General features: G+C 35.5%; 1 protein-coding gene and 1 pseudogene across 1 annotated transcript in view; one reads left to right on the forward strand and one right to left on the reverse strand.

Moving 5' to 3' along the window:
- Positions 1-27,321, reverse strand: part of EYA4 (EYA transcriptional coactivator and phosphatase 4) — a 275,490-nt gene that overhangs the window by 53,638 nt on the left and 194,531 nt on the right. Inside the window, exons 4-6 of the mRNA XM_046006790.1 lie at positions 15,098-15,225; positions 5,268-5,360; positions 720-786 (exon numbers count right to left, since the gene is read on the reverse strand). Of these exons, the coding sequence (XP_045862746.1) occupies positions 720-786; positions 5,268-5,360; positions 15,098-15,225 (288 nt within the window). The remainder of the gene's footprint in view (positions 1-719; positions 787-5,267; positions 5,361-15,097; positions 15,226-27,321) is intronic.
- LOC123941535 lies at positions 18,081-22,358 on the forward strand (annotated as a pseudogene).

The following is a 27,321-nucleotide window of genomic DNA, read 5'->3' on the forward strand; positions in this document are numbered from 1 at the left end:
CACAAGTCATACCAAGAACTCTCTGCCAAGAACAGGACATTTAAAAAAAAGAAAAGAAAGGAAAAAGGTAGGCAGCTGCTTCCTGAAAAGAAATGGAATGCCACTCTCTTTATTGTGCCACATTTTACAGAACGTTCCCAACGGATATCCAAACCCCAGTCTGTACTTAAGGGCAGAGACTGTAGCTGCTCCAGAGAATAACATTTAAACGTGTGTGGATCATGACTCCAAAACCTTAACACATCCAGCTGATTGTAACCAAATTCAGTCAGATATATACCTAATATTGTTAAATTTGAAATTTCTACCCCTGTCTTCAATAAATTGACTTTGTTATAAAAACAATAGAGCACATTATTCTAAAATATGTGCCTGAGAACTTGAAAAACCATGAAAATGATGTTATATGGAACAAATTATGAAGGGTTAACATTTGAATAAGATGTAATCTTTTCAGATTTTCCTTAAGCTAGTCAGCATTTTTGAATTTCCATTCAGAAATCAGTGTTTTCTGGTTTGAGCTTGATGCTTTCCTCAAGGTATGCAAAGATCCAGAATTAAAGGAACTGTCTGGACAAACAGGAGTATATCTCTGTTCCTAGATTTGTATAGGGTATTTGTCCATATGTCTAACCCACCCAACTGTTCTGTGCAAGCATCCATCTATTCAACTATCTATGACACACTTACATACACAAAGGAATCTACTGAGCACTTACTTGGAAGGATATAGCTGTGGGGAATATTGATGTGCTGATCTGGGGCTGTAGCCACTACTTGTTATTACTGTAAGACACAAAAAACCAGTGCAAAAAAAGTTGCTTCATGAATATGTTTCACTAGAATGACAAAGCCAGTTTGAAGAAATTATCACATTCGAGAGAGGTTTCTACAAATTCACTCATTTTCTAAACAGAAAAAAATCATTTTCTAAACAGAAACAGATGCCTAAATATTTTCTTCTAATGGAACTGCTTCAAGTTTGGTCTAAGAGCAAAAAATGAAATCTTCTCACAATCCTTTCTCTCTGTCGTTCTTTCTTTTTCTCACATCACTAGCACATTCTTACATACGATTAAGTAGGAATAAATATCCTTGATTCCAGATCATTATGATTTCATGAGAAAATATATTTTTTAAAAATTTCAGACTTTAGGTTTTATGGTTTAAATTCCAACTAGGACAGCAACATACTGCTCTTCCTCCGTATCTATTCTACTAAAAATACAATAAAATTTCAAGAAAAATGCGAGGTTCCAACTGCACTTTGAAATTATAAAATGCTATCATTTTATAGGGCCTCTAATTTTACCAATCAGATGAGCAGATAAAAATGCAGAGTCCAAGATATCTGAATACTAAGTGGAGTATGCATAGAGAGCATGAGTGGTAACACACCATGTCTTACGAAACATCGTTGCATAATGCTCTAGCAATCATATTTACAAATATATTCTGAACTATCAGAGACAGCATTTTCTTGAGGAGAACGCAAAGGTGAAAGTCAGGTCCTGTTAACATTTTGTCCTAACATGCAGCCCCAAACTGGACTGCATTCAGAAGTCTGGAAGTTTCTCTTAACCAACTGCCTTGACTAAGACAGATGCATTGCAAGTACATGGACTCTGTAGTGTTGAGGCAGTCCCTTCAGAGCCAATCCATACTGGGCAAGCACACAGAGTGTCTTTATTAGGCCATCTGCTGTTCATTCACTTTTCAAAAAGATTAAAGTAGTACACAATGCAGTGCTGGAATTAGTTTAGTCTAATCAATCATAGTTATACTTCAAAGTACTGTGTCCTTCCTAAGTTGTTCATAATAATTCTGGAGCTAAACTTTGAGAATTGTAAAAGTGACAAATAGGTTTAGGTTGCTAACTATTTTATGAAACATGATATATTCCTACATCCAAATGCTATTAAGTACCCTTGTGATCTGTCATTTTGTAAACACATAGAATTTAGTGTATTTAAAATGCTATTTGGCCTGTAAGCTCTGAGTATGGAAAGTATATTATGGTTTTGCATAGCAATAGCGCAGAAAGTATGTTTTCAAGGATATTATGAATCAGTTTGGAGAATCACTGAATATGACGAGAGGTGTCAGGTTCTAAATATTTGAACTAAACAAAATTTAAGTGAATTTGCTATTTAAATTTGCAAATCAATTGACTAATGAACCATTAATTTTGTACTGATTTATTAAAACTTAAAGTTTAAAACTTTCAAATCACTTTAAAGAGAACATGCTTTTTCTACCACACCACAGACACTAAGTGTATATTACATAACAGCAATAGTGTTATTCCCCAGGAAATTCAGTCTGTTTCATTAACTCAAAATAGTGAGCAAAAATATAATTAAATGAGGCATAACTCACATGTGTTGTCACTTATTTATAAAATGTCATTTTATAGTAATCAATTCTTCTCAAGATTGCAAATCACAAAACTTTTCCAAAGTGACATCACTTTGAAAATGAAAAGAACCATCCACCAGAGCAACTTTTATTAAAAAAAAAACCAAAAAATAAAACAAACAAAAAAAAAACCACCCAAAGAGCAAAATTATTTCAGAGAAAAATCCCCATATACCTGAATGGAACATAGGATTATAATATACCTGAATATAGGATTTTCTTCCCGCTAATGAATGAATCTAAACAATATTAAAATAATGTATCCATAACAGTACCAAGGCTTAACATTTAAAATTTCTATTAATGTCTGTATGCTCACTTGCTAAATAGAGTGCAAAACCTCTAGCTCAGAAAACCAAGATGTTCACACAAAACTTGCTTCTGAACTAAAATGTATGCATTTATTCTAACTCATGAATCTTCAGATAACAGAAAACAACAAAACTTCACTAAGGTGCGTTGAGATTACGCTGACCAGAGTAAAGTCTGTTTCTACACAGGGCAGCCTAATCTCCAGTATGGTTTCTGGATTACCATGTACAGATTTCAGAGACGTTCGTCTCATTCCCCATTGTCATTTCAGTAAATAAGAGTTATCACCCACATGCTCAACTCATTATATCCCATCATCTCTGCAAATAAAATTAAACAAACTGCTTGTTTTCAAAATGTCCTGAAAGTTAATTAAAGCAAATTTCTATATAGTATTACCAGATTCTCAGTGGGTGGTACAAGCAATTTTAAGGTTTTAGTCTAATTACTGGGACACCTTAGATCAGAGATTCTCAATGGGGCAGGAGATGGGAAGTGAGGGAGCTGGGCAGGTAGGATTTTTGCCTACAAGGGGACATTTAAAATGTCTGGAGACATTTTGGGTTATCATGACTGGGGAGTATTACTGTCCTTCTAGGATAGACAATAGGGATGCCGCTAAACCCCTTGCAATGCAGAGGACAGATCCTCCACTACAAACAAAAAAAAAGAAAAAAGTTAGCCAAGTTTTTAATAGTGTTGCTGTTGGGAATCCCTGACTTTGAACACTTTGTCCAAAGGAACCTGGTCCATGGTGCTAGAAATGTTCTATATCTGAGCTGTTCAACACCATAGCCACAAAAAGACCACAGGCTGCTCTTAAGCACTTGAAATGTGACTGCCGTGATGAAAGACAACATTTTTACTTTTACCAAATTTTAAATAATTTAGACTTAAACAGCCACATATGGCTAGTGACTGTGGGACAGCACAGCCTTAGATAATTTGTAAAAGAACACTGGGTAACTATTTATAAACATAAAGATAATATGCATGAATTTTAGAGAGGATGACAGCTCACAGCTATTTCTTTTTGCAATTTTGTATTTTCCAATGGACTATTACAGAAGGGACTCCCAGACTGATCAGAACACGGCTCTGCACTCCTTCATACCAGTGACCAGCTGTGAGACCTGGACTGTCTGGCCTTCACCACCTTTAACTTATCAGCACCCCTGTGCTCCTGCCTATAAATCAGATCAGAGACCTCTGAAATTCCTTGTGGGGCTAACGTTCTACAATGCTGTCATTTAGTTTTCAATGAACTTGTGGTATGGTATTTAAGTATGCCAGCAATTACTTAGTATTTCCATTTCTTTCCCTAAAAATGTGTTCCCAAAGCATTTACTCTGCAGAAAGTTTTACAAGAGTTATGGTAGGTGAGCGATAAAGACTGCTAGAGTAAGTTGGTACCTATTTATCTCGAGGGAGGCAAGTGAATTGCTAGAAAGGATATGAATTAGCACATGCGAGTCTCAAGGCAGAGTGCATGAATTATTACCTCTTTCTGTCTGAAATACCAATATTTATGTGAATATTATGTGAATACACAGCAACTGCTCCCAATCAGTGTGAATTAATGAGGGGGATCTATCTCTGTGAAAATGAAATGTATGCTTCAATATTATATTCAAGGACGTACTTCCGCTCTTTATACCGGAAGCATACCCATGTGTGTGAGAATATGGATGAAATGTAAGAAATATTGTAGTAGACCAACAGAACTTACCAACAGAATTTACCAATTTACACTGGTAAATTACCACAAAAATTTCTCTAGGTTTACTATTCATCTTTGTGCTATTCAAATTCCTTCTCAGGTTTAAAAAAAAAAATCCTTTTACCAGATAATAAACTAAATATTGTAGCTTAAAATCTTTAACGAACTCAACTTAATGCGTGTCCTTTGTGCCCACCTGGGAGTTATCAGGTATTTATATTTAAAAGAATTGCTGTTTAAAGATACGCTATTGTTCTCTTTGAAGCACTGGGTGAAAGTAGTGCTCTCAGGCTGGGTCCTAATGCAACCAGCATGTGTCCTCCAGCAGCCCATTAACCTTTAATACTTGTCACTCAGCTGCTTACACAGGAGGATTTTTTTAAACCCAGAGAGGAAACAAGGTTATTTAGAAGGAATCAAATGGATAGTTTTACATCTCGAATGTTGGGAGAGAAGGGAGTTTTTTATGCCATTTAAATGGACAAGTTAAGGGAACAAAGCCAACGATTACAACCTAATGATTAAATTAAACACTGTATAAAATCATTACAAAGGAAGCCAGCCCCGCTTATTTCGAACAAGGAGGTCGGAGGACGGTTTTGCTGTCAACTGCAAACCCAGCAAAAATGATTCCAAATATAATCTTTAAAAAATATACACTCTGTCACCATTAGTTCTCAAAAAACCACATCAGACGCTAAAGTGATAAAAACCCGCATTCTCGAAACTTCGTTTTGGTGTTTGTGCTGTTTATTCACCAGGAAGATGATGTGTACCCCCAATGTGTAGGTAGCAACACATGAGCTTGAGGCTTTACCTGACCCAGTAAAAGTGTCAAGGGCTCCATCTCCAGTGGTGGTTGCCGCTTCACTGCTGTTCAAAGGCTCTGTTTTGACTGCAAGGAGAGACACTATGTAGAAGAATAAGGACATGTGAGTTTTATTTCTAAATGCTTATCAAAGATGCTGACTGTTCCACTAGTGGCTTTTCCAACTACCACGGGCATGCAAGAGAACGCTTGAGAAATCGATGAGGAAAGTTGTGTTAATTGAGCTTCTAAAAAATGGACATGCATTTCTAGAGGATTTAATATAAAAATCCTCTGACTAAGCTAGTTCTCTCAGATCTGGTTTTAAAGGCAGTCAACCTTATAAGGGGAAAGAGCAGTACACATGTTTGCATTTGTAACTCACCTAAGCACCCTCTGACATTAGAGTCAAAAGACAGAAAAAAGGAATCACAGTCAGTCCTTAGCTCGTTTAATCCAAATCATAACAAAGAGATTTACTAGCTTATATTTTATTCTTCCCAAGGAGACATTTTTTAAAAAACACATGATAGATTGCATAAAAGTACAATGGAAGCTTATGCAAATACAGAAGCCATAGGCCTATTCCTGAGATGAACGGACAATGAGGCACACAATAAATTTCTGTTTTTAAATATACTAAACAGTCGTAAGATATTGGAGTTTTTATTTTAATGGTATAACAATTTTTAATGCATTACAGAGATAAGCAGAGAGAAAGTTCATTTTGACAGCAGTGAGTACATCTTCTGAAAACTCTTTAAAAGTTTATTTCTACTCCGAAGTCGTATATTTTGCCAAAATCCTCACTTGGGAATGATGTCGGCAGGCACACATCATTGTCATTATTAGATGCAGTGAGTGGGGGAGGGGGGCCGTGGAAAAGCCTCGACCTGTTTTTGTCACACCATATTTTCCCTTTGTGGGCAAAGCTCTGCTACATACATCACAGCAGCAAGGGGATCAACTAAATTATTTGCTACTGAACACCTCTTGTGTTTCCTGGTTATGAATGGAATGTTACAGTTAAATAACTTAGAAGCAAGCAGAAAACTATGAATAAGAAAGCTGAAGACTAGCCAAGCATGAGCAAACACAGCAAAAAGAATAGTGCGGTCAGAGTGTCCCCATCAATCAAGCAAGTCAGCAATGTTACTCTGTTAGAAAGGCAATTAACTAGCTGATAGAGAACCATGCAGTAATGATTATGCTCTCTTTCCACACAAACAGAATTGACCAGAACATCGCCCTGTGAGCTAACTCCAGTGAGCCCTGGAGTTAAGTTAGCATTCATGACTTAAGAATGTCCTGAAGAGGGGCGCCTGTGTGGCTCAGTGGGTAAAGCCTCTGCCTTTGGCTCAGGTCCTGATCTCAGGGTCCTGGGATGGAGCCCTGTGTCGGGCTCTCTGCTTAGCAGGGAGCCTGCTTCCCGATCGATCTCTCTGCCTGCCTCTCTGCTTACTTGAGATCTCTGTCTCTGTCAAATAAATAAATAAAATCTTAAAAAAAAAAAAAAAAAAAAAGAATGTGTGAGGATTTGCCCAAAGATTCAGAGGAGAACTGTAAAGGTTGGAAAGCAGTAGTGAAGAAATTTGGATTACTTACCCTAGCAAAAGGGAAGTTTAAGCTTGCCCTATTTTTCAATAACAACAATAATCTGAGGCATAGGGTCTAGTTATTGTATAATGATAAATAATGAATTGGTGGTGAAAACTTTACAGTAGTAATTTATATAGTAGTCTATTACATAGTGATGCATTTATAGTTATACCTGACTGCTAATTATATTTCCCGCTACAAAATTATTAACTACTACAAAACTATTTATCAGGAGCTTACTATGTGCTAGACCACTGACATGGAGCTGATCGTTAAAACGACTCTGATGGATAAGAACCACTATCTCCATCTTATACAACAGAAAGCTGAAGGGTGGGCTGAGGAGTTTGCATTCATTCCTTTGCAGGAGATGAAGAAACTATGATAGAACTCAGGTCTTTAGCTCTCCATCCACAATCTCTCCATCATAATAGCCTGCCTTCGGGTATAAAAATGGCTATGTTCATCACAGGGACCCTTCACAAAGGCTCAGAGATGGATGAGAACGGCCTTATCCTCTAGAGAGCATATTCAAGAAAAAAAAATCAGAAATGAAAACATCAGAAAGCAATACTATAGTACATTTTCCATGCCTTCTCATGAAATTTCTTAAAAGGCGATAAGGAGCAAGTGTGAAAGCAGATAATAACAACACACACTTAAAAGATATTTAATATGTGCCATGGGCTGCTGCTATGCTTTCCAGATATGAATTCATTTCCTCCTCATGACGATCCTATGAGGTAGATAATATTATCATCTTACTCTTCAAATGACTAAGCTGAAGCACAAAGTAGCTAAATAACTTGCCTGTAGTCACACAGCTAGGAAGAACTAGAATTTGAGACCAGGTGGTATGGGTTCAGAATCCAAATTCTAAACCATACTGCCTCTCAGGAAGCACGAACTATTCAAGAATTCCTTTCATCTGTGAAGATGATCCAGAGTGTGGCCAGGATGGATGTAAAGCTCTCTCTCTCTGATGTAATGCCCACGTTCGACTTCTGACAAAAAAGCGCAGCCCAAAGCCTTCGGCAACACTAATTCGGTGGACAGTCTCTTGAAACTTCCAAATTCTAATGCTGGCTAAATTCCTATGTACAGGGCCCTAAATCAATAAACAATACTTGTAAAATCGTTGTAAAAAAATTCCATATTTTGCTTGTGAATTGAGGAGGAAGGATCAGAATGTGAGCTGGCTCTAAAAACCTAGTCTAGAAGCCAGACATGAGGTAAGTTTTGTTACTTTGGATCCCAACTTTGTACTGATGTTGATTATAATCTACTCAATTTGCATGTTTCAGGTGGTCAAAAGGAGGAGGAAGAAAAGGGAGACAAAGAGGTTGTAGTTGCATTCACTATACTGGAAGTGTAGCTCATTAAAATTTAAAAGGTCTGAATTAAGTCAAGGACAGAAAAAGAAGTTTCATTTTACCAAGAAAAGGCATCTGTAAAAAGCATATGAAGAGAATGATAGATGTCAAGAAGCGTTCGGTGTACTAACATGCATGGATTTTAAATTAATAATTCAACAAATGGATTTGGGGAAAAACTGCGCATTAATGCTCATTTATTTTTCACATGCAGGTAAGAACAAAAAGGAAAGAGGGAAATTTGATTATGTTGCTACAGAAAGTAAATTATTCTCACATTAGGTCGACATCAACAAACATCTCTTGAGCTCCAGGTAAAATGCAAAATAATTTGGTTTGCTTTTGTGAACAATGACAAAAAAATAACATTAGATAACAATAAATAATTTGCTCCTCCAGGGGCAGAAAACCAAGAGAAGTGAAATGGACATTCCATATATGATTAGTTGATTGAAAAGACAGAATACAAATGAGTATCTTAATATTTATAAAACAGGTTACTAGGACAAAGGAAATACTATTTTAATTATAAAGTTTTGAAAAATGTTAAGTCATTTTCATTAAAGGTCCACATATATTTGAAATGTATTCTCATTTCTTTTGTCTTGGTTTTGCTTCTGTACTTTAAATTAAATATGCCATATACTTTTCTAGTGGCAGGCAACTTTGCTTTTAGTTAAATATGTGCAGGGCGTTACTGGAAAGATATTCACCAATGAAAGAAACATCTTACTATTTTCTAAAAATTATGAAAATCCTCATTCCAAATGATTATCAGTGTATATATTCATGGTCACATTCAAATGTATTTTTTTCTCACTGTATTTTACTTTTCTTAAATTAACACAGGTTCAACAGGGTTTTTAACCTATTAGGACAGTGTCCAGAATCATTACATGCTATAAAATGGAAAGGACAATCTTCTATAAAAGAGAAACATCATATTTTTCAACAAAATGAAACATACTGACAAATGTTTGGATTTCAAAAGTAATCATATTTTAAAGTCTGAAGTTAAAGAGTATTGTGGTTTTACTCCTCTATATATTCAAAATAAGTAATTCAGAGTTCAGGGTTAATTCAGTAATTCAGGGTTTCTCTAAAAGTGAGATGAGAAACTATATATAGCACTTTGTACCTTACTATTTAAGAAATACAAGCATTTCTTGTTATATAGTTGTAATTAGAATTTTTTCACAGAGACAGATGTTTAAAAAAAGTCAAAATATTTTTAATATATTGATTATAATATATTGGTATAATTGGATTTTTTTTTTTACCTTTAAAAATAATCGATACCTATGGAGTAAATCAAAATTGTACAGGATTATTGTCTGGGGTCAGCTGTGCCTCAACCTTCATCCATACCCTCCTACACATATTTTCAAAGCAAATTTAATCTTGTCTGTTCAGAGTATCTTTGGAACTCAAGTACAAAGTTAATGTACATTAATGACTTGTGAAGAAAGTCTGTTTATTGTAATAATTCAAAGTTCATGTTCATTCGTTGTACTAGCAGAGTTAATCCTTGAAAGAGGTGACCCAAGTAATTTACATTTTACATTTCATCTTCCAAAATCTGTGATTAAAGTGGTGTACACTTAAAAGACAGACGTAGGCTAATTCTAAACATACTTCTTTCTGAACCACAAAGTCACCCGTAGCTCCTTCTGACAGCACAGGGGCTGCAAAGCGTTTCAGGAGGAGTTAAACCAGGAAGGACACAAGTTGTAACACTGCAGGGGAGCACACAGTATGCCTACCGGTTTTTAATAATTAGTATAGACTATGATTTAGTTTGTCTGAATCAATATATCCACTCTGTCTATGAGCACCAAGTGTCTTTCACTCCTAAATATCCAGAAATAAAATAATTTTTGTAAAATAATTTGATAAAGCAGCTTATGGCTTTCATTTAAAAAAAAAGAATCTAAAAAGAATAGAGGCACGATAGTAGATGGTTCTACTTCATGAACATGAAACATTCAGAAATAAACCCTTTGCATAAGAAAAATCATGTGTATAATAAACATAATAAAAATTCTGGGAGATTCCTTTTTATGATATATAGATTTTAAATATAGAAAATGTTGTAAATCTGATCAGAATGTCTGATTTAGGTTCCCCCAAACCTTCTCTCTAAAGCATTTTCTTAATCTCCATGTAGAATCAAATATTCCCTCCCTCTGCTATGCACTCACCTTGAACACATTATGCACTCATTACTTTCTTGTCTGTTTCCCTCTGCTAGACTTTTGGTCCCCTGATGGCCAGTATCATATTCTATAGGTCACTGGGTTCCCATTTCCTAGCACAGAGCCTGGCATATAACAGGAACTTGATACATTTTAATTGAGAAAGTGAAAATCCACTTTTAGATCCTATCCTAAGCAATTCCAACAGATGTCTTTCTGTAAAGTACAGCTAATAGTGAATCTTGACACCATTAAGCAAATAAAAATCTTATGTATTTCTGTAACTTTTCATACGATTGGCATGTATTTATATGCGTAAGTATGCATATACATGAAGGATACAGAGCATACATATAAGCTCTATCTCGGGGGTCAGCAAATTACATCCCACATGCCAAATCTTCCCCATGGCCTGTTTCTGGATAGCCTGTGAGCTATGAATGGCTTTTAAGTTTTTCAACAGTTGAAGAATATCTAAAGAAGGATATTTGTGACATGTGAAAATTCTGTTAATTTCAAATTTCAGTGTTCACAGATTCAGTTTTATTTGAACACAGCCAAGGTCATTGTCTATGGCTGCTTTTGTGGAACAACAGCAGAGCTGAATACCTAAAACAGAGACCTTTATAACCTGCAAAGCCTAAAATATTTATTATCTCACTCTTTGCAGAAAAAATTTGTTAACCACTGACCTATATGCTAGGGTATGATTGAATATATTCTACTTTTATTGACAGTTCTACATTTTAAGTTTTACAAGCAACAAAAATTTGAAAGAAAAATTACTTTCCAATATAAATCTGCAGATGTAATTATATAATTAGCTCTAAGGTGCTGAAACAGTTTAAATCACTTCAAAGAATAATGTAATATATTTAAGAGTACCAATGTAATATAGTAAGATATTGAGGGGACACTATCAACTTATTCATATTATGAAAAACTATATAATTCAAGTCCTTTTGAAAATCTCAAAGTTAATGGAAAGGTTTTCAAAAGTCACTAAATTAGCTTTTGCTTTTTTTCTTTTATTATAATAATTTTATAAAGGGATCCAATTCCCACAATAAAACCCAAGATTAAAGATAAAATAGTTTATTGTCAATGGGAGAGATATGCACCAAATCCGTAAGTTTGGGCTATAAATACCCAACATACACTCATATAATAAACTCCCCAAAGTCATTAAAATTCATAAATTCATAAATTTCATGTCAGTAAGCCACCAAGACTACATCGTTAACAATCAAAATATACCTAACATTTTATTACTAAAAGCTTGCCTTCTTTGGCCAGTTTATGCATTCTAAATGCAGGAAAATATATTTTATGTCCAAATATTAGAAAACCTTTTAATATAATGTATGTTTTCATTTTCTTTTAAAACTATTGCCTAGTCACTATTGAATTATTAATTAAAGAAAGAGAAACATACTGGTTTTTACTGGCAAACAATTTGTATACACTAGTATACAATTTAAAACAAAAGCTTTGGCAGGGAAATATTATTTTCCTCCTTTTATAGAAAGAGGTTAAAGCTCAGAGAGGTTAAGTGACTCGTCCAAAGTAACACAGCTAGTAAGTGTGTTCCTCCTGACACACAATTCTTTGTTCTTCCCACATGGCCACATGACTCTTAACATTAACACTAAGAACTAGGAAAATCTGATACTTAACACTTAGAAAAATATATCTGGTTGAGATTCATCTAAACACTGTACATATTCAATACGGTAAAACTGCCCATGTTACATGAATATCTGAAAACAGAACAATAGCCAGTGAGCTAAGAATGTTTTTCACAAATGAAATGTTTTTTTAAAAAAAGATCAAAACTAGAATATTTTGTGTTGTGATAACTATGAAATTTAAATACTGGGTTTTATTGGAACCTGATGAATCTCATTCATTTATGCATTGACTATGACTGCTTTTGAGTTAGGGTGGCAGGGTGGAGTAGATGAGACAGACATGGTATGTCCTATAAAGAATAAAATACTTACTATCCAGCTCTTTATAGAAAAAGACCTCCAAGTTAGAATTAAGAGAAACTAAATTCTTGCAACAGATTTTTAAGTATAAAATGTGTATTTCAAGGTGGAACTGAAAAACATTTCAAGTTAAAATTATTTTTAAAAAATAAATAATGGATATAATGGAATTATTTTTCACTCACTGGTCATATATTTTAATTAATCAGATACAGAGATCCGGCTAAACTGCCTATCCTAACTACTCTTTTGTAATGCACATTTCCAACAGGTAGGGAGGTCTTCTTTTTAATTTTACTATTGGGTGATTCCATGTTAGTGTTATAGTCTTGTTTTTATTTTTTTATTTTGGTAGTACATTAACTTTTGATTTAGAAAAAGAAAAATGTCATGGGGTGCCTGGGTGGCTCATTCATTGAGTGTGTGCCTCTTGGTTTCAGTTCATGTCACCATCTCAGGGTCCTGGGATTGAGCCCCATTGTCAGGCTCTGTGCTTAACGAGGAGTCTTCTTGAAGAATCTCTTTCCCTCTCCTTCTGCCCCTCCACCCACTCTCTTTCTAATAACTAAATAGTTCTTTTAAAAAAAAAGTTCGTTTATACTTTTACATGTTTTATATATATGAATGCAGTAATTATAGTTCAAAGTATTTTAAGGGTTAATACTGATTTATAATTTTAAATGTGTAGCTTTCACACTGATAATTCTTTAAATGATGGAATTTTAAATGTTTATGTTATTTTAGGCACTTTAACTGGATTATTTATTGAAGTATTTAAAATCACAGATATCTCTTTGCCATGTTAGGAATTTCAATGAAGACAGTCTGTAGGGTACGGGGATGACCGAGTTTGTATGTCTGTGCAATCTGGTTCACCCACTCTTAGAGCTAGTACTGCTGTGCTCTATTAAGCACTTAGATGATATGTAGTTAGAAAAACAACAGAAGCATCTGTTGGTGCAACATTATAAACCAATGTAAGAAAAAATACCACTGGTTTAAGGAATCTAAGATTAGAATACTAGTGGGTAAGGAAAAAACATAGTCAACTATTATCTATAAGCAACAAAAAGTCATGTTTATTTCTCCTTGTTACAAGTACTTAACACAGAAAAGGAAATGCAAACAGAAAGAGCCACAGAAAGCAAACCAGAAGGGTAATACCAACACACCCAAACACATGCAGTGTACCATCATCTCTCATACTTGTTGCGGAAGAGGGGGTATTGCAACTCAGCAACCAGTCTGCAGTGTTTAAAACAGTCATGTTGTCCCCTGAGAACAGGAACAGTATAAGGGATCATTGTCCGAATGCCTGCTCAGTGTGCAGGAATAGTCTTCAATACCTGCACTGGTGCCTGACCTTTTAGCTAAAATCATAACTGCACTGTATGATTTTTACCCTTTAGCTTAGCAGGTCTGTTTTAGTTCCGTTAAATACATATACATGATGATTAGTGAAACTCCAAGGTTTGATTCCAGAGGTTTTAAAAATCTTATTACATGTACCCAAGTTAAAGTTTAAATCTAAATGTCCTTATACCAGAAATCATCACTAAACAATCTTACAAATTTGCACTCCTATAATTAATTAGCTAAAATCATAGATGCATGTTAGAGACAAATAAACATCATAAACAAGGAAATGTTAATCTACAAAGGGTTTGGTGTAAAACATTATTAAATACAGGCAATTTTACAGAAAAAAGTTTAGACTGCATAGTTATTTTAAAATAAATGGGAAGAGGTGTGTCAATTTCATAAATACTTATTGAAATTTTAAAAGAAAATATGATGTGGCAAATCATCTATCTATAAATCATCTATAAATATCATATGGCTATTATCTAATAATATTATTAGTTTATAAATTAAACAAATGCATATACGTCTTCTCTAATGACTAAAACATAAAACTTCAAAATGATGAATAATTTAAAAAGTAGTTTACACGTGTGTGTATATATATATCATATATATAGATATGTGATGTGTATATATATATTCTGATGCAAAAATCAGACCAGATCTTTTGATGGCTGAATACATATTATAAAATCAGTAGGGCAGAATATTTGAAAAAACTGTTATTGTTACCATATGCTATGGAATGATTATAGGCTAATCAAATGAGAAAGTATCTGAAAAAACTTTAATTCCCACTTTAAATACATCAGGTATTAATCTCCTTGAAAAGAGAGTGCAGCAGACATAAATATTTTTCTATTCTCAAACCTCTTAAGAAAAAATGTTTTAAAGAAAAATTTGGGGTAGCCTTTCTCCTGCAATTCAAAATAAAACCAAAAACTAGTATAATTTCTCTCTCTCTCTCTCTCTTTCATACACACATACAAGATCAGAGTGTAAATCCTTTTGGCAACGTTTTCTACATTTCTGTTTTGAAATATTTCCTAGAGCAAATACAAAAAAGAAGCTTTGCTAAAAGTCTTTAAAATGTTGTTCAGGGATATCTACTTTTTCTGAATTTTTCCAGGTACAGAGGAGGTGCAAAAGTTTTAAGAAAATCAGCAGAATAACAGTCTATTAGCCATATGATCCCCAGACATAATGCGGATTATGTTATTGCTGATAAGGATTTATTTATTAGCAGATCCCTAACATATGAAATTATAGCAAACACTGAAATGTGATTCTGGGTAACTCCGGGGTGGTACACTTACCTCCTGTTCCATTTGTGGTAACAGATGTGCTGCTGAGATTAGCCTTCTCCAGTTTGGAGCTACCAGGAGTATCACCACTTCCAACAAGAGGATGAGGACTTGCAAGGTCCTGCATTTCCATAGACCTGCTGGAGCAGGAAGCAGCAGAGCAAAAGCTGAAATCTTAGCAATGATTTCTTAAAAAACGATATATATTTTTTTATTGAGCGCACATGTGATCTCACAGTAAGAATGGAGACCAATACTTAAGACTTCTTTGTTAACCAGATGAACATGACAGTCCATTAAAGATTAATAAATAAATATAGCTTCCAGGGTAGTTGAGCTTCATAATAATCCTGTAACTATTCTGTATAATAAAGTATGGAAGAAATATTCTGTCATCTTAGCTGTTTAAGTTGATAGGGATACCCTCCCCCCTACATTGACCATCTCTACTATAAACATGTAGAAATGCTGAAAATATTTAACCCCTAAAATTTGATGTCTTTAGCCACCAATGACAAAGAAATCAATAGCTAGAAGTTCTAACTCAAAAGTTAGAACAGAAACTTTCAGCTGACCTTGTGGATCCAGGGCTGAAAACTGACTTTAAGGACTGAGGGCTAGAGTTGTTACACCTTTAATATCTACTTAGGAATAGACAGTTTTACATAAGCCTATTTCAGGGAATATGCTAGAATTGAGAACCTAAATAAAACCGAGACTCTTGAAAGGGTGACCCTCTTTGGAAACAGACACTAAAAAAGCAGAATTTTATAGTAGTCCAAAGAAGCCATACATGTTTCAATAAAAGAAGGAAAACACATGAAATAAATAAAAATTGAGAGAACTTATCACCAATAAGCTATCCTATAAAAAATATTGAAAGAAGACCTTCTGTTAAAAGAAAGGATACCAGATTAAAAACTCAGAACTAGGGGGAGGAATGAAGAGTGACAGAAATGTAAATATATAGGTAAATACAAAGGTTATCTATTTTTTTTTTTAATTCATGAAAGACTGCCAAATGAAGCAAAAAAAAAAAAAAAAAAAAAAGCAATCAAACAAACAAGAAAATCCCACAACACCGCATTATGTGATTTATAATATAGCACAGGAGCAAAATATATCAATAGCACAAAGATAGTGGGACAAAATTACATTCTTTTTTTTTTTTTTTAAAGATTTTATTTATTTATTTGACAGAGAGAGATCACAAGTAGGCAGAGAGGCAGGCTGAGAGAGAGGAAGGGAAGCAGGCTCCCTGCTGAGCAGAGAGTCCGATGCAGGGCTCGATCCCAGGATGCTGGGATCATGACCTGAGCCGAAAGCAGAGGCTATAACCCACTGAGCCACCCAGGTGCCCCCAAAATTACATTCTTTTAAGGTTCTTTCATTTGGAATGTGATGTTATGTTATGCTTGGAGAAGACATTTAGGATACTTCAAGTAATAACTATCATTAAATATTAATAAGAAAAAATATTGATAGATATAATAAAAAGTCAATAGAAAAAATAAAACATTTAAAAGGTTTGATTAACCCTAAAAACCAGGAATAGAGAAAGAAAGAACATATGTGAAAAACAGAAAACACGTAGCAAGATAGCACACTCAAACCTAACCATATCAATGTTTACACTAAATATCAATGGACTAAACACTTTAATGAAGAGACAAAGATTGTCAGATTGTATTAAAAACCCACAGCTCAACTATTAGGGATCTACAAGAGGAGTATTTTAAATACAGACACACTGTGATACTATGGCATACTGCCCAGAAAAATTCATTCCTATAGCTGCTGGTAGTGTTACCAACTAGCAGTTCTCAACTAAATTCCTTTCCATGAAATGTCTCAACTAAAGAGAGTCATTTTGCCCTCAATCACACCCTTTCTGGACTTACCCTCACCTACTGACTGACCGTGAAGGGGTATAAAGGTATTACCCTCACCCAGAATGTCACTTGAGTCTAGAGCCACCATAAGATCAGCTAGGACCTTTGTCGCAATTGCACTGAAGATCAAAATCTCTCAGTCTAATCATGCTTCCATCATTCCCCCCAAAATATTACCACTGGCAGCACAATCCAATAAACTCCTGGCACATAAATCCCTATGTTAGAGTTTGCTTTCTGGGAACTTAAGCAGTGGTAAGGCACAACTAGTTTCAGAGTAAAGAATGGAAAACAATATGACATGTAATTAATAAATGTAAGATAAATGTCTGGGCTATTATAATATCACAAAATGGTCCTCAAAATGAAGAACATTACCAGATACAAAGAGATTAATTAAGAAAATGAAAGAAATGATAAATTCTTCACAACCTTAGATGTGCATGTACTTACTAACTGAGCTTCAAAATATATAAAGGAAAAACTAAACAGAATTAAAGGAAGAAATCGACTAGCAGTTCATGGTCATATTTGGAGATTTTATAACATTCCTTACACAATAACCAATTGCAAAAGTAGACACTATCATCAACATGCTGTAGTTGACAGTTAGAGTATACTAACACCAAATAATTATAGATTACACATTATTTTCAAGTGTGCATGGAATGTCTACCAGGATGACTGTAAGGTAGGGCATAAAGTAAGCATCATTTCATTTTAAATTAAACCTTACAGAGTATAGTATCTGGCCATAATTAATTAAATTAGAAAGCAAGGATAGTAAAATATATGAAATAATCATTAATACTTGAAGATTAAACAGCACAATTCTAAATAACCTATGAGTCAAAGTAGAAATCACCAATGAATTTAGAAAGTACTTAGGGCAAAATACTAATGGAAACACCTCAAATCACCCCACATGTAGTCAACAGATCTTTGGCAAAGTAACAAACAGAATACAGTAGAGCAAAGGCAGTTTCTCTAACAAATGGTGCTGGAAAAACTAGTCACACACAAACACACAAAAAATAAGTCTAGACACAGACCCTATACCCTTCACAAAAACTAATTCAAAATTGATCATAGACTGACGTAAAATGCAAAACTGTAAGTTTTGAATACAACACCAAAGACAGAATCCTTGAAAAATAAATACTGGTAAGCTGGGCTTCATTAAAATTAAAAACTTCTCTTCAAAATTCAATGTCAAAAGAATCAAAGACAAACCACAAACTGGAAAAAATGTCTGCAAAAGACACATCTGATTAAGGACTGTTATCCAAAATACATAAAGAACTCTTAAAATTCAACAAGAGAAAAACAGCCTGATTAAAAATGGTCAAACACTTCAACAGACACCTCATCAAAGAAGATGTATAGATGACAAAATAAATAAATAAATAAATAAAAAGATAGTCCACATCACTTGTTATCAAGGAAATGCAAGTTAAAACAATAAGGTAACATTTCACTACTTACTAGAATGGTCCAAAGCTGGAATACTGACAATATCAAATTCTGGCAAAGATATGGAGCAACAGGAACTCCTATACATTGCTGCATTTCTGGTGGGAATGCAAAAGAGCACACCCACTTTGGAAGACATTCTGGAAGTTATTTATAAAACTAAACATACTCGGGGCACTTGGATGGCTCAGTGGGTTAAAGCCTCTGCCTTCGGCTCGGGTCAATATCCCAGGGTCCCACATCGGGCTCCATGCTCGGCAGGGAGACTGCTTCCCCCTCTCTCTCTGCCTACTCGTCATCTCTGTCTGTCAAATAAATAAAAAAAACAAAAACAAAAACTAAACATACTCTTACCATATGATCCAGTAGTCACACTCCTTGATATTTATGTAAGGGAACTGAAAATATATGTCCACACAAAAATCTGCACACAGATATTTATTGTAGCTTCATTCATAATCATCAAAACTTGGAAGCAATTAAGATGTTTTTCACTAGGTGACTGGATAAATTCTAATATAGAGAGTCAATGGGTCTTTATTCAGTATTAAAAGGAAATGAGCTTTCCAGCCATGAAAAGACATGAAGGAATCTTCACTGCATATTACTAAGTAAATATCCAATCTGAAAAACCATATATATGTACTGTATGATTCTAATTATATGATATTCTAGAAAAGCAAAACTATCTTGCTAGGGTAGAGAGGAGGGAGGGATAAATCAGAGTAAGCAAAATTTTTAGGGCTGTGAACATATTCTGTATGATATTATAATTAAAGATACGTGTCATTATACATTGTTCAAATCCATTGCATATACGATACCAAACGTTAACCCTAAAATAAACTATGGACTTACAGATAGGATGATGAGTCAGTGTAGGGTCATTCTTGGTAACAAATGCACCATTCTGGTGAGTAATAATAATGGAAGAGGCTATACATGCATTGGAACAGAGGGTATATAGGAAATCTCTGTACCTTCCTCTCAGCTGTGTTATGAACTTTAACTGATCAAAAAATAAAATCCTTAAAACAATTTAAAAAATGACTTCAAATCAGAATTTGTGATATGCGAATAAAGCAGTGGCTAATGAGAATTTATATCTTTAAAAGATTATATTAGAAAAGGAGAGGTTTTGAAATCTGTGACTAAATTTCTACCCTAATAAACTAAAGAAAAACATATTAAACCCCAAGTAAATAAAAGGAAGAGAAAAAAAGAGCCTAAATCATTGAAAGAGAAAAATCTATAATAGAGACAATTTACAAATCCAAAAGATAACCATTAGAGACACTAAAAATATTTAAAAAGATAATAAGAAAATATTATGAACAACCTTTTGCCAACGCATTCACTAATTTATTTATTTATTTATTTAAAGATATTATTTATTTACTTGACAGACAGAGATCACAAGTAGGCAGAGAGGCAGGCAGAGACAGAGAGAGGGAAGCAGGGTCCCCGCTGAGCAGAGAGCATGATGCAGAGCTCGATCCAGGACCCTGGGATCATGACCTGAGCCAAAGGCAGAGGCTTAACCCACTGAGCCACCCAGGCACCCCAGCATTCACTAGTTTAGATAAAATCAGCAAAATTCTTAAAAGACATAACCTATAAAACCAATCCAATAAAAAATAGGAAATTTCAATAGTTCTATATCAAATTAAAGAAACTGAATTAGTAATTAAACACTCCCCCTTCCAAAAAAAACCACAACAAACAAAAAACAACAACAGTAATTCCAGGGTCATATAGTTTTCTTAGTGAATTCTAATAAAAAAAGAAAAATAAAGTTTTTATAAATTATCTTTTAAAAAGGTAGGAGGAAACACATTTACTGCATTGTATAAGAAAAGGATTATTCTCATCTGAAACCTGACAAAGACAAAAAAAAAAAAAAAAACAACAAAACAACTCTGGATCTATACTTCTCATGAACATAGATGAAAAAATTTAACAAAATAATATCAAGTGAAATTCAGCAATAAAATAACCACTGTATCATGACTAAGTGTGCTTTCTCTCCAAAATGCAAAGTTTATTTAACATTTGAAAATTTAAAAAAAAATTTGAAAATCAAACAGTGCAATTCAATATATTAACAGAATATTATTTCAATGAGTACAAAAAACCATTTAATAATATTCATCATCCATTCATGATGGAAACTCTCAGCCAGCAGAAAAGCAATATTTCCCTCATATATGATAAAGATCATTCTCAAAAAATATATAGCTTATATCATATTTAATGATGAAATACTGAATTACTTCTCCCTAAGATCAGAACCAAGGCAAGAATATCTGTTTTTCCCATTTTAATATATTTTACTGGTAATCTTAGCCAATACAAGAGGACGAAAATAAATAAATAAATAAACAAGGCAAGTTTAGAAAGAAAAAATTCTGTTAATTCACAGATAACATAATTATTTACACAGAAAAAATGAGAAATCCATAAAAACAAAACAACAAAAAATACTAAAATGAATGAATGAATTTACCAAGTTATATGTACAAGGGCCTTGCCAGTACTAAATCAAAACATGAATCAAAAATATCTGAAACTTCAGTCCATACTGTTCCAATTCAAAAAACTGAAATATAAAAATGATGGTTGTTCAGTAATTGGAAGTTCCCCTCTTGCTCAACTCTTAAGAGGAATCTGAATGCTCAGACCCTCACCTTAGCTGCCAGCCAGAGAAAAGGATTTAGACTTTTCAGGAAATAAACACAACAAAACAAATAGTATGCTTCAGGCTCTACTGAATGTTCTACTGAACATTCAAAATATCACAAATATTTTGATACCTAATAAAAAGCTCCTGTAAAGAGAAAACACAGTAAACAGAAGCAGACCTGTATATGACCCAGGTTTGAGAATTATTAGACAAGGATTTAAAAATTATTGTGAATATATGAAATAACTTACAGGAAGATACATGCCCACAGAAGATGTGTGTGTGTGTGTCACATATATACATACATATGTGGTATATATATTTATATATATAGGTGGTTGCAAGATCAAGGAAATACGAGAGAGTACAGGGGCTCAGGTCCAGGTGGCAGGGGATATGTTCCCCAACTCAACTGAGCGGGCCATCACTATTGCTGGCATTCCGCAATCCATCATTGAGTGTGTGGAAAAGATCTGCGTGGTCATGTTGGAGACTCTCTCCCAGTCCCCCCGAAGGGCGTGATCATCCCATACCGGCCCAAGCCGTCCAGTTCTCCAGTCATCTTTGCAGGTGGTCAGGACAGGTACAGCACAAGCAACAACAGTGTGAGCTTTCCCCACACCACCCCGTCCATGTCCCTCAACCCTGACCTGGAGGGACCACCTCTAGGGGCCTATACCATTCAAGGACAGTATGCCATTCCACAGCCAGATTTGACCAAGCTGCACCAGTTGGCAATGCAACAGTCTCATTTTCCCATGACACATGGCAACACCGGATTCAGTTCAGGTTTGGATGCATCTGCTCAGACTGCTTCTCATGAACTCATCATTCCAAATGATTTGATTGGCTGCATAATCCGGCATCAAGGTGCCAAAATCAATGAGATCCGTCAGATATCTAGGGCGCAGATCAAAATTGTGAACCCAGTGGAAGGATCTACTGATAGGCAGGTTACCATCACTGGATCTGCTGCCAGCATTAGCCTGGCTCAATACCTAATCAATGTCAGGCTTTCCTTGAAGACGGGTGGCATGGGGAGCAGCTAGAACAATGCAGATTCATCCATAATCCCTTTCTGCTGTTCACCACCACCCATGATCCATCTGTGTAGTTTCTGAACAGTCAGCGATTCCAGGTTTTAAATAGTTTGTAAATTTTCAGTTTCTACACACTTTATCATCCACTCGTGATTTTTTAATTAAAGCGTTTTAATTCCTTTCTCTGTTCAGCTGTTAATGCTGAGCTCCATATTTAGTTTTATAAGCTTATCACCCTCCTTTTTTTTGGCTCATGAATTTTTTTTTTTCTGTTTTTCATGGAAATGTAAGAGTGGAATATTAATACATTTCAGTTTAGTTCTGTAATGTCAGGAATTTTTCAAAAAAAATTAAAAGATGGACTGGAGGTTTTTCTTTGTGAATAGAAACTGGATGCCACAGTGAAAAAAAAATACATACATACAATACACATATGCATATAATATGTATATATTATATATATGTATTGCATATAGAAAAGAAACAGAAACTCTAAAAAAATGAAAATTCTAGAACAAAAATTATAATATATTAAATAGAAATATTCTTTGTATGGATTTAACAGCAGATTAAACACTGCAAAAGACAGAATCAGTAAGTCTGAACTGGGCCATTAGAAACTACTCAAACTGGAACAGCAAGACAAAAACAGGAGGTGGGGAAATTAAATTGAGTATAAGTAACTTGTGTAATATTATCAGAAAGCAAAAGAGTGAGACAGAATAATATTGGAATAAGTAACGGCACATATTTTTCCAAATGTGATGAAGCACCAACCCATAGATCCTTGAAATACAATGAACAACAAATGAGGAAAGGGAAAAGAAAACCATACCTAGGCATATTGTAGTCAAATTCCAAAAATAGCAAAAAATAGAAAAACTTTATAGCAACCAGAATAAAAAAAGAGGGAAATAGTAGTATTCCCCCTCCCCCCCAAAAAACTGTTATCTGTAGCACACTCCTGGTAACAAGCTGAATTATAGTGAGTAATGAATGCTCATAACTGTATTATCTCCCACTGGACCTGCCCTCATTTTTTTTTAAAGATTTTTATTTATTTATTTGACAGACAGAGATCACAAGTAGGCAGAGAGGCAGGCAGAGAGAGAGGAAGGGAAGCAGGCTTCCCGCTGAGCAGAGAGACCGATGCGGGGCTTGATCCCAGGACCCTGAAGCTGAAGGCAGAGGTTTTAACCCACTGAGCCACCCAAGTGCCCCCCAAATATTTTTAATGTAATCGATCAAAAAAAATAATGATTGCTTATTACATGCAAAGTACTGTCACAGCTGTTAGGATTCCTGAGTGAAGAAAACATGTCCCTAGTGTCCAGGAGTTTAGGATCCAAATGAGAAGGCAGATCTTGGGCAAAGAAAATTAAAGTACATTAAATGTTCACTGAATGAAACAGACAGAAATCAATGTGAACTCAGAATATGGCAACTTTTCTCAGAAACTATTAACTGGATTTCGCTGATTTCAAAGGGATTCTGGAGGAAGCATTTGGTAGTAATACTAAAGCTGCAAGGTCGTGTATGGGCTCAGCCAGTTTAGACCACATACAAGATGAAGAAGCAAGGAAAATTAGTCAGGAATGAAAACATGGAGCATACACTGAAGAGAGGAGTAAAACCATGTTCCTCCCGTAAAACAAAACAAAAACAGCCTTGGTATTTTACATTCCAATTTCCAGGAAACCAAAATGCAATGATCTGAATCTTTACAGTAAGTCCCCTTTGCTTGAATTCACTTCAGTGGGTTGATCTTTCTTAAAATTTTATAAGGGCCTTTTGAGAATAGACACACATTACGACCACAAAGTATTCAGCAAGAATATTCCTGTACTTCCTTCTGCATGTTCTGTAATTAATTGAATTCTGAAACTTCAGATTCTTTTTAAGTCTATTTTATACGAAATAGAATATACGAGATATAAAATTTACCATAGACTTCCACAACAGAAAATGATTAACGGTACCAGTTTTCACTGCGTACACATAGTCTGACACATTCTATGCCTGGTACTTCATATAGATTCTATATATGAATATGTTACTGAATAAAATTCATCTATTCAGTAACACACTTACATGTATATTACTTCTTTTTTTTTTTAAGATTTTATTTATTTACTTGACAGAGAGATCACAAGTAGGCAGAGAGGCAGGTAGAGAGAAAGAGGAGGAGGCAGGCTCCCTGCGGAGCAGAAAGCCTGATGGCGGGGCTGGATCCCAGGACGCTGGGACCATGACCTGAGCCGAAGGCAGAGGCTTTAACCCACTGAGTCACCCAGACACCCCTGCATATTACTTCTTATACTTTATAGGTGAAGCAACTAAGGCTTACAGAGGATACACAACATGCCCAAGACCATGTGGGTAGAAAGTAGCAGCAGCAGAATTTGAACTCATGTCTTTCTGAGGGTAGAGTCCAGGTTCTTTCTGTCACACATTGTATGTTTCCCATTTTTTAAAGTGACTTTAATTCTGTCACACTGTGAAAACACAATCAGGAATGCAGAATCCTGCAATAAAACATTTTGTATAGTTTTCAAAAAATTCTTAAAGTCAGTGTAAGTATCTACTCTGCCAAATCTATAGTTATTATCATATTTAAAGAGTTTTATTTATTTATTTTGAGAGAGAGTGAGAGAGAGAGCACGAGAGGGGTGGTCAGAGGGAGAAGCAGACTCCCCATGGAGCTGGGAGCCCGATGTGGGACTCGAACCCAGGACTCTGGGACCATGACCTGAGCTGAAGGCAGTTGCTTAACCAACTGAGCCACCCAGGCGCCCTAGTTATTACCATATTTAAAGGTGACCCCCTTTTCTACCTGAGAAGCCTGTTTCAACCCCCTTTTAGTGGTCCTTATGTCATAAGGCCATATGAATACTAGCATTAGTCGGGGAAATATAAAAAATGAACTCACCCATAAGCACAAAACTCACTTAAAAATTAAGAATTGCAGGCTACATGGAACTAGTTTCTTGGTTCTTTTCTGGAAATCTTCTGGAGCATAGATGGAGTTTATTTCTAACAGACTAAAAAAAAAAATCCTCTTGAAACCTAAGAAAGAACAAAGTTTGTATCTGTGTATTTCAAAGTCTACTCTAACTCAGAAACCGTAATTCCTTCTGCACAGAGCCTGGTAATGGGTCACAGCTTTTGCACATACTGGCTGAGAGTCCATCAATCCTTCATGACCCAAAAATGCAAAAGCAGCCAATACTTTCCAGGACATTCGCTCTCACAGCAGTTTCTTCTCTTTGCAGAAAGTGGACAGCATGTGCATATGGCTCTATGTCTCTCGCTGTCAGAGTCAATCTTCATTTTAGCCATCAGAAGGAGTTTAAGGAAAGAGTTTAGCTTTTGCTTTGCATATCACTCCCTTTCCTAATATAAGTCTTAATTCCCCTTAGCTGCAAAGTAGGAATAACAACATTAGCCTCCACTTCAATAATGAGTCTCAGCTCTGTTAGGACAGGGATTATGTTCTATCTTATTCATTGTTTTTAGTCGCTACACTTACAATTGTGCAGGCTACTTGGTAAGCACTAATGAATGAATAATAAATAGGAACAGGAAAAATGTAGATGAGGTGATCTGAGGTAGTCAAGTGTAGTCTAGTTCAGAAGACACCGCTTGAACATCTATTATGTTCTGGAGATTGTTCTAGGAATACACATGGTATCTTCAGCGAGCTTGCAGGCTAGGGGAGAGCAAGAGGACAGGTGGAGTGAAACAGGGATCAGTTCTCCGATATGAGTGTGTGTGCAAGTTTTCACATCTGTATGTACAGTGTTAGGTTTCCCAAATGAGTAGAAGGTTTCGTGTGTGTGTGTACACCCATATGTTGGGGGTGAACAGAAAGACATCCTGCCTGTGTACAGAAAGCCACTCTGGAAGAAAAAAGAAAATAAAGCAACTTGGTCAACCTAGGTCGGAGGAAAGTCATGGCACGTCACTATGGAGTACCAGTTCCCACTGTCTGGAAAAAGCCAGCAGGTAACAATGCCAGGCCATCTTAAACATTTCAGTTTAGAATCCAAGAAACCACTGTCATAGCTGCAAATCGAAGCCAGTTTCTCCTCTGGCTGTAAGGCTGGGAGGTACGGATCACTCCAGTGGCTCTAGATCCATTGTGTCCCTGAACAGACAGTCTTAAAAAGGAGACCCTCCCTCACACATTTTACCAGACATGGTCAGAACCAGGTTCCACCAAAGAGAAGCGGAAATGGAGGAGGAAGAAGACCCCTAGCAACCAGTATCAAGAAAATGGGCCATGCATAATGGGAGCTGTTCTCGCTCTTTGCCAGTGACCTCATGCCTGTCCCTGGGGCCAGCATGAATGCTTGCAGTACAAGTGACCTGTCTGCCAGGGTGACCTCAGGCCCTGGAGTAACAGCAAATAAAGCCATGAACACACTGTTCTCTGGACACTTCCACAGTCTTCCCTTTCCAGGGCTTGCAGCTCTAGACTTGAGATCTGCAACTCTGGCCCCTTCTTCACTATGATCCTAACAAATTATCCAGATAAAACATGGTTTCCCCACCAAAGAAGTTCGAGTAAGTATTTTTCAAAAAACAGAAGCATAACTTTAAATGCCAATTTTCAAAGCCCCACCCCCCATTAATCTGTAAACAAAGAAAAAAATTCCCAAGCATTATTTGAATGGTACAGGACTCAAGTTTCTGTTAGATCAGTTACAAACCATGGTTAATGAAGCAGGAAATTATTTCCCTCCAGTAAGCAGTAAAGCTGAAGACCACAATCAAAACAGCTAATGCCATCAATTATACCCAGAAACACATCAACTCCTTTTTCTGAGAAAAACTGGATAAAAATGAATATATAAAGATGCCCCCCCCCGGAAAAAAAAAAGATGGTCCCCTACTAAAATGATGGAATTTCAGGGTACAAAGGACATTCAATGTCCTCAGGTGGAAAAATATCATTTTATGCTCGAGGTTGTGAATGCAGTGTTAAAAGCCTACACAGTAGATTCAGACCTGGGTTTTAAACCCTGTCTCGCCCATTTACCAGTCACTGGACCTGAGGCTCAAAAATGTAGATAATAATATCCATTGGAGGGCTACTGTGTAAATTAAATAAGATCATACACACGTGCGCGTGTGCGCGCGCACACA

This window comes from Meles meles, chromosome 5, assembly GCF_922984935.1.
Source record: "Meles meles chromosome 5, mMelMel3.1 paternal haplotype, whole genome shotgun sequence".
NCBI lineage: Eukaryota > Metazoa > Chordata > Mammalia > Carnivora > Mustelidae > Meles > Meles meles.